Raw genomic sequence first — 9,488 nt, forward strand, 5'->3', positions numbered from 1 at the left:
AAGCTCCCGGTTCTTTACCCCCTCAAGGGGTAAGTCCCGGTGAGACCCACCAAGGTAATGCTATTGTGACAAGAAGTTGGAAAAACCTTGTGAATTCAACTACTAAGAGTCCAACTCAAGGAGAGAGTGAGCCCGTTGATGAGAGTGAGCCTATTGTTGATACCACCATAGATGAGGAAGAGGTTGTGGTGAGTGAGCCAATGGTTGTTGAAGTTCCAAAGAGAGTGGTTCCTCCTTATAAGCCCAAAGTGCCTTTCCCATCTCGTTTTGCCGGAGCTAACCTTGATTACCAATTTGCGAAATTCCAAGAAGTCCTCAAGAACCCCTATGTGAACATTCCTTTTGTCGAAGCCCTTAGGTAAATGCCTACATATGCCAAGTTTTTGAAGGAAATCCTAACCAAGAAGAGGGTTGTGGATGTGGTTGAGACTATTAGCCTACCCGAAAGTTGTAGTGCCATTATCCAAAATAAGTTGCCCACCAAATTGAAAGATGACGGGATTTTTTCCATCCCTTGTGCAATTGGGGAACGTGTCATAGATAAGGCCCTATGTGACTTGGAGGCGAGTGTTAGTATGGTGCCATTCTCTATTTTTCAAAGGTTGAATGTGGGAGAGTTGAAGCCTACCCAAGTGTCTCTCCAATTAGCCGACCGTTCGGTGAAACTTCCATTGGGAAAGGTAGAGGATGTGCCTATGAGGATTGGGATGTTCTTTATTCCCGTAGATTTTGTGGTCTTAGAAATGGAGGAGGACCCCAATGTTCCAATCATTTTAGGAAGACCTTTTCTTGCCACCACGGGGGTAATCATAGATGTGAGAGGTGGTAGACTATCCCTTAGTGTGGGGATGAGAAAATTGAGTTTCAACTTAACCAAATCATGAGATGCTCCTCCCATATGGATGATTGTAAAAGGATTGATATCCTTTATGAGATTGTCAATGAGTCTATGAGCATGCATATGCATTCTACCAACGTTGTTCTTGAGTATGTTCTTGTGCATGATCCCAATGAATGCAATGCCACCATGGAGGCTCAAGAGATGCTTTTAGCTATTGATTGTGAAGAACCCTTGGTGTCCGTTGAGACCACCAAGGAGGTAAGCAGGCTTGAACTCAAACCCCTCCCCTCTACTCTCAAACATGCTTACCTTGATGATGCAAGTCCGGTGATTGTCAATGCTAAACTCAACGATGAAGAGCTTTCCAAACTCTTGAATGTTTTGAGAAAACATAAAAAGGCCATTGAGTATAGAATTAGTTATTTGAAAGGGATTAGCCCGGATTTTTGCATGCATCGAATTGTTCTTGAAGAAGGTCATAAACCTTCTATTGAGCCTCAAAGGAGATTGAATCCCAATATGAGGGAAGTGGTATGGAAGGAAGTGGTAAAACTATTGGATCTGGGAATGATTTATCCGATTTCGGATAGTAAATGGGTTTCCCCCGTCCAAGTAGTACCCAAAAAGGGGGGAATGACCGTCATTAAGAACAAATGATGAGTTGATTCCCACTAGGGTTGTGACCGGTTGGCGCATGTGCATAGATTATCGCAAACTAAACACCGCCACCCGAAAAGACCCCTTCCCTCTACCCTTCCTAGATCAAATGTTGGAAAGGCTTGCCAAGCACAAATACTTTTTCTTCTTGGATGGATATTTGAGATTCTTCCAAATTCTCATCCATCCAAGTGATCAAGAAAAGACAACATTCACATGCCTAATTGGCACCTTTGCATATCGAAGGATGTCGTTTGGGTTGTGCAATGCTCCGCCAACTTTCCAACGATGCATAATGGCTATATTTTCGGAATTTCTTAAGAAAATAATGGAATTCTTCATGGACGACTTTAGTGTCTGTGGGGAAGACTATGATTTATGCCTAGTCAATCTAGGAAAGGTGTTGAAAATGTGTGAGGATGTCCACCTCGTTTTGAATTGGGAGAAGTGCCACTTTATGGTAGAGGCCATGGAAGAAGTTTTCCTTGGTCATGTGATTTCAAGCAAGGGAATCCAAGTTGAAAAGGCCAAAAATAGAAGTGATTGAGAAATTTCCTCCCCCAATCAATGTCAAGGGGATTCGTAGTTTCCTTGGTCACGCCGGTTTCTACCGGCGGTTTATCAAGGATTTCTCAAAGATTTCTAAACCACTATCTAGTTTGCTTGTCAAGGATGTCCCTTTTGTCTTTACTAATGAATTCCTTGAGTATTTTAATATGATTAAACAAGCTCTCGTCACGGAACCCATTATTCAACCCCCCCCAATTGGGAGCTACCCTTCGAGATTATGTGCGATGCTAGCGATTTTTCCATTGGGGTGGTGCTTGGGGAAAGAGATGGTAGAGCCCTTCATGAAATTTCTTATGCAAGTAAGACCCTTAATGATGCACAAGCAAACTATGCCACAACGGAAAAGGAGCTCCTTGCGGTTGTGTATACCTTGGAGAAGTTTCGGCCTTATCTTCCGGTTCCAAAATTGTCATCTACACGGATCATTAGGCCTTGAAGTACCTTCTTTCTAAAAAGGACGCCAATCCAAGGTATCCGTTGGATCCTTCTCCTTCAAGAATTTGATATCGAGATCCGAGATAAGAAGGGAACGAGAATCTAGTGGCGGATCAATTGTCTAGGTTGGAAGTGAAGGGAAGTGGTGAAAATCTCCCCATTGATGAGGCTTTTGCGGATTATCACCTCTATGGTATTCAAACCAAGGTCACTCCTTGGTATGCCGGCATTGTGAATTTTCTAGTTTGTGGGGCGATTCCTCCGGACTTCACCTCTCAACAACGGAGGAAGTTGAGGCATAATTGCAAGCACTATATTTGGGATGATCCGTGTCTATTGAAACGAGGTGTTGATGCTTTCTTGAGGAAGTGTGTTCCGGATTATGAAATTTAAGGTGTTCTTCATATGTGTCATTCCTCACCTAGTGGTGGTCACATGGGTGCCTCCAAAACCAAGGCAAAGGTTTTGCAATCTCTTCTATGGTGGCCATCTCTTTTCAAGGATGCTTGGGTTTTTGTGAAGACTTGTGATATGTGTCAACGAGTTGGGAATATCTCCAAGAAGGATGAAATGCCTCAAAATCCCATCCTTGAGCTTGAAATTTTTGATGTATGGCCTATTGACTTTGATAGAATATGTTAATATTCTGTATAATATCTTTTGATTATCTCATATATTTTGTATTATTGTATTAGGCAAGTGTATATTTAGGAAAGTTGTTAGAGCCTGGAATTACGCAATTAGTTCCATAGAATTAGCCTAGTATCACGTTGATCTTATTGTATATAACTGAAGATCAGTAATGAGAAAAACCACGGAAAATAATTCTCTCTCTCCCTCTAATTCTTTCATGGTATCAGACTTCTAGGTTTTCCGCTGCCCTAGAACTCATCTTCTTCTCCTTCCTTCCGTCGTTCCCATGGCTGACTCCAAGTTCCACCGGCTCTTGCCGTATCGAATATCAAGAACCACATTCCTATCGTTCTTGAGATGGAGACAGACTACTATTCGGCTTGGGTCGAACTCTTCAAACTACATGCTCGGTCACACCGAGTCCTCCACCACATCGTCCCACCAGAACAGGGTACGGAGAAGGCCCTGTCTACGGATGAGGACAAAGAATTGTGGTCCACTCTTGATGCTACGGTCCTTCAGTGGATTTATGCCACCATCTCTACGGACCTCCTGTACACCATCATGGAGCCAGATTCTACAGCGTAGGAGGCCTGGGATAGGCTTCGGGAGACATTCCAAGATCACAAAAACTCGAGGGCAGTGGCTCTTGAACACGACTTCACACACATGAAGATGGTGGATTTCCCAAATGCTTCGGCTTATTGTCAGAGGCTCAAGACATTAGCTGATTAGTTGAAAAGCGTGGGCGCTCTGGTGTCGGATAATCGGTTGGTCCTTCGCTTGGTGGCTGGCTTAACAGAGGCATACAAGTATGTGGGTTCGTAGATTCGTCACGCAAAACCGTTGCCTCCGTTTTCGGAAGCCCGTTCGAGTCTCTTGCTTGAGGAAAAGGAATTGAATCGAATGTATGACGACTCCCCTGCTGCTATGGTGGGTGCGGCTCGTGAGGCGGAGGCTGATCCTGAGGTGCCGTCGCACCACCGTCGCAACTTCCCACATGACATCCGCTGAAGGTAATCTCACGTCTTATTTTAATTTGAGCACAAATAATGGTATTACTGTTGGTAGTGGTCAATCAATTCCAATTCGTGGTTGTGGTCGTACTAGTTTGTCTCCCCCGAACCCCCCTTTGTCTCTTAAAAATGTCCTTTATGCTCCAAATTTGATTAAAAATTTGGTTTCCGTACGTAAAGTCACCATTGATAATAATGTTTCTGTTGAATTTGATCCTTTTGGATTTTCTGTGAAGGATATTCAGACGGGGATGCGTCTCATGAGGTGTGAGAGCAAGGGAGATCTTTACCCCATCACCACCACCTTACAAAATCGAGCCACTCCTTCCTCCGCTTTTCTAGTTTCATCTCTTTGGCATGATCGGTTGGGTCACCCGGGAGCTCATGTTTTGAATTTCCTTAGGCAAAATAAAATTATTGAGTGTACTGGAACTCTTAATTCTCAAGTTTGTCATTCTTGTGTGCTTGGAAAGCATATTAAAATGCCATTTATGCCTTCTATTTCTACTACTTCCATGCCATTTGATATTGTTCACAGTGATTTGTGGACGTCACCTGTGTTGAGCTCTGCAGGGCACCGATATTATGTATTATTTTTGGATGATTTCTCTAATTATTTGTGGACTTTTCCTTTGTCGCGAAAATCCCAGGTTTTTCCCAAATTTCAATACTTAAAATCCTACATTCAAACACAATTTGAGCGTCCCATAAAGAATATTCAGTGTGATAATGGGCGGGAATTTGATAATAAATAGTTTTGGGATTTTTGTGCGTCTAATGGCATGTCTTTCCGTCTTTCTTGTCCACACACATCTTCCCAAAATGGTAAAGCGGAGCGAAAAATACGATCAATAAATAATATTGTTCGCACACTCTTGGCTCATGCCTCTTTACCACCCACATTTTGGCACCACGCCTTAGAAATGGCAACATATCTGCTTAATATTCTTCCAAGAAAATTACTATCCAACCAATCACCTCTAAAAATTATGTACCAAAGGGATCCATCCTACTCGCATTTACGGGTTTTCGGGTGCTTATGTTATCCTCTCTTTCCCGCCACCACTATACATAAACGCCAAGCCCGTTCCACTCCGTGTGTGTTCTTGGGATATCCACCTAATCATCGGGGGTTTAAGTGCTTTGATTTGTCATCCAACAAAATAATTGTGTGCCGTCACGTAAACTTTGATGAAACCAAATTCCCATTCTCTAACTTACACCATGCTCAACCTCCATCTTATCAATTCTTGGATGAAGGACATACACCTTACATGGTCTATCATCAATCTGGCCCAAACACTCAAGCCCAATCATCTTAGAGTCACAATCTCCCTCCCCTTTACATGAACCTGTGGACCGCAGCCCCATCTTTTCACCTAGGCCGGCTCACACCAGCCCAGGGGATGCAGGCCTACACGCCCCACTAACTGACCAGCGCTGCACTCCTAGCCCACTGTCCGCATCTGCTCCGGCCAGTCCAACTGGGATGTCTACATCTCCTCCTCCTAGCCCAACTCCCCCTCCCATGGTCCAGCCCATTCCCACCACAACCACCCGCATGGTCACTCGTAGTCAACATGGCATTGTTAAGCCCAATCGTCGACTTAACTTGCACACATCGGTTACACGGTCACCCATTCCCCGTAACCCATTTACTGCTCTTCGTGACCCGAATTGGAAATTGGCCATGGATGATGAATATAATGCTCTTATTAAAAATAAGACGTGGGAGTTGGTGCCCCGTCCACTGACAGGCTAAATCGCACTCCTATCAAAGATAAACCTAACGTTCACCAACTAAAAATATAGCAAGGGAAGCAGGGATCGTATCCACAGGGAAACAATGTTCTTTCTACTATTAAATTATTAATCTAGACTACTGGTAACAAGAGTTTGGATTGGGTTGTGTATTAAACTAAAGCAAATAATCAAATCGGAAAATAACAATATTAAAGGAATCTAGGGCAGCAGTTCACCATAAATGCAGACCGGGATTGGACAACGAACAATGACAATCAATTAACAATCATAACTAGGAAAACATGCATCTCTCGAATCTTATGAATTCCTTAGGATAGAACAACTAGCGGGCTCTCGCTACGTACTAGAAATAATTCCTATCTAATAGCCACAGACCAAAAACATCAGATTTATACCTCTCGGCGCATAATCCAAGGTTAATCAAACTCAAATCAAAATAGTCCGGCCGAACAGAATTGACGAGCAATAATAATAAGCTATAGAAATTATAATCAATCAATCAATAATCAAGCCCACATATAATCCCAATCATGCATTCAAGGATCCCCTAAACCCTAGAAATTAAACTACTCACTCATGATAATAAATAACAAAGCAATTAGCATAATGGAAAACATGATTAAAGCAACAAAATAAATTAAGGTAGGAAATAATACCGACTTGAAGAACAATGGAAAAATAAAGCTTGAATCTTTGATTAAAATTAAAACTAAGTGTTTGGAGAAAATAGAGAGAACTAAAATAGACTAAGTAATTAGAAAACTAGAAAAAAAGATGTCACTAAAATATAAGGGGCTAGTATTTATAGTTTGCCCAAAATAGAGCCCAAAATCGGAAATAAAATCTCGCGAAATACGCTGGAGGTTGGCGTGGCCCGATCGGGCGACGCTTCGCCCGATCGGGCGATGTGCTCGATAGTCGGCCCGATCGGGCGAAATTCCGCCCGATCGGGCGGTTGCAAAATGCCCAGAACAGCGCCCAGAATGACCGCCCGATCCGGATCGGGCGAAGCCCGCCCGATCGGGCGCGTGTTGAAACTGCACGATCCTCTATCTTAAAAACACCATATCTCCTTCGTTATAAGTTGGAATTAGGCGAGTGACCACTCCTTGGAAAGCTCTTGAAGTCTAGAATCCAACCCAATTTGAATCGCTTCATTTGGAGTTGTATAACTCGAGTTATGATCAAAAGAGTGGACGATATTCAGTTTTCTACTTCTTTCACTATTCGCTTTGCATGAAAATTCTTCCAACTCAATGTTTGCGCTCTCGAAAGTATATAATCTCTTGTATTGATTCAAATGAGTAGGAAATGCACAAAAATATGCTAATTCCTACAATGATGAACCTGAAACTACAAACACACTACAAGGAGCACATTAGTACTAAAATCGCTCCGAAGAGCTCATTTGAGATCAAAAAGTACTAAGGGACGGGGGTAAAAACTCTATATAAAACGCATATATCAAACTCCCCCAAGCTAGATCCTTGCTTGTCCCTAAGCAAGGAAATCATCGATGAATACAAGATCAACTTCACCCCTAACATATTTCAAAACGAAAGACATAATTCACGGCAAAATCTAACGAGCATGCATCAATGTCAACCAATCAAATCCACCAACCACAAATCCTCCCTAACAATCGTCACGCAAAGCGAACCACAAATGCACAATGGAATTCAAGACTAGTGCTCACACACTCGTCACTCATTTATGTGGCGGATAAAAGATGTACCCGTTCGCTCTCCTCCCAACATATAAGTGTACAATGCCCTCCCAAAACTCACAACACTCGTGTGTCTAGAAAAACATACACTCAACCTAATAGTCGACTCGGAATATGTCATGTCATAACTTGCATTGATAAACAACTACTTTCACATTAATATGACTCTATGCACAAAGGTCGGAAGGTCTTCAAAGCTTGTAATGATAGGCTTAGGTAGGGGTGCGGTAAATTTGGGTAAAATGTTAGCTTAAAGCCTTGGCTTTGGGGAGCATAAATCCTAGCAAAACCATGATCAACCACAAATGATGACCACAACTCTCCCACTCAACACATGATGAAACAACAAACAAACCACACTATACTTTCTTGCCTTTCTTTCACAATTAAAATCAATCACTCATAAAGATAAGAAATTACAATACTTGAGTGTAACAATGCTTTGAATTTTTCTGAGAGTAATAGATTTTTCTCTTTCTTTTCCTTTTCAATCTCTCTTTTTTTCTTTCTTTTTAGAAACCTTCACATTTGTTTTGTTCTTTCATCTCTTTTCATTTTCAACTCATTTTCAACAACAAACATGAGAAGACGAACTCCTTTTTCAATACCTACTTTGTGCTCAAAATGTAGCACATTACAACTCCCTCACCTCACTACTATTAGCTCCCCCAAGCTAGGCTTGGGACTAGTAACCACTGGGGTTTTTCATGGGCTTGTAATATGGCTAGTCACCGAATAAAAGGGCACAAGCAACAACATGGGTAGAAAAGGAGGGGACAAATGTATCTAATTTCATCTGAAGGCTACCTAAATAGAAAAATGCCTTCGTCCTCCACAATGTGCATGTATATGAGTCATAAAACACTACTAATAGTTGCAAATCAATACTCAAAATCAATGACACACCAGGAAGCTATCACACATCCTAACCAAATCAACTAGTCAAGCACCAAGTCCACAAATAGTTAGTCGGGGTTGACTCATGTTAAGGCATCAAAGCAATCGAATATCAAATCATGGCTAACACATCTACATTGCCCATCATCAAATACCAAGAATCAAAACAATTTTCAATCAAAGGGGCACAGGGAAGCATGATATTGTATTCATCGGAACGTATTTTTGTATTTTTTTTTCCAAAGCAATAAACTACTCTAGAAAACATTAAACACACCAAAATAAACACACAAAAATAAGTAAATGCAAAAATAAAAGGAAAAACATACCTAATATGTACAAGTGAGTGAAACACCCCCCAAGCTAAATCAGACAATGTCCTCATTGGCTCAAGGGGTATCATGAGGAAAGTGAGCAAACCGTGGCTTATTTGTCGCTGATTCGCAAATCGCCCGATCGGGCAGCAGATCGCCCGATCTGGCAGCAGATCGCCCGATCGGGCAGCAGATCGCCCGATCGGGCAGCAGATCGCACGATCGGGCAGCAGATCGCCCGATCTGGCAGCAGATCGCCCGATCGGGCAGCAGATCGCCCGATCGGGCAGCAGATCGCCCGATCTGGCAGCAGATCGCCCGATCGGGCAGCAGATCGCCCGATCGGGCGAATTTCGAACCTTTTCGTTGAATCTGTGCGCGCCCGATCGGGCTCACCTCGCCCGATCCGGATCGGGCGAAATGCAATGCCTTGTTTTATTGACTTTTCTCAGCCCAGAATCCTTCCTTGACCTTTCTACGACGTCATCATCAACCGCCCGATCGGGCGGAATTTCGCCCGATCGGGCATTTCACTCGCCTTTTGTGTGGATCGGGCAACCGTCGCCCGTTCGGGCGATTTTCCAACATTTTCCTTGAATCGACACGCGCCCGATCGGGCGCTCCTCGCCCGATAC

General features: G+C 42.9%; 1 protein-coding gene and 1 pseudogene across 1 annotated transcript; both read left to right on the top strand.

The window, feature by feature from the left end:
* Positions 1 to 362: 362 nt before the first annotated feature.
* LOC130463419 (uncharacterized) lies at positions 363 to 884 on the top strand. The gene has a single exon (XM_056832548.1). It carries the CDS (start codon positions 363 to 365, stop codon positions 882 to 884), a length of 522 nt encoding a protein of 173 aa, XP_056688526.1.
* A 1,401-nt stretch (positions 885 to 2,285) lies between these two features.
* On the top strand, positions 2,286 to 3,871 carry LOC130463420 (uncharacterized; annotated as a pseudogene).
* The last annotated feature ends 5,617 nt before the right edge of the window (positions 3,872 to 9,488 follow it).

Source organism: Spinacia oleracea, chromosome 6 (genome assembly GCF_020520425.1).
Source record: "Spinacia oleracea cultivar Varoflay chromosome 6, BTI_SOV_V1, whole genome shotgun sequence".
Lineage (NCBI taxonomy): Eukaryota > Viridiplantae > Streptophyta > Magnoliopsida > Caryophyllales > Amaranthaceae > Spinacia > Spinacia oleracea.

Coding starts and splice junctions, on each gene's coding strand:
- LOC130463419 (XM_056832548.1), top strand. CDS start 363: ATGCCTACATATGCCAAGTTTTTGAAGGAAATCCTAACCAAGAAGAGG.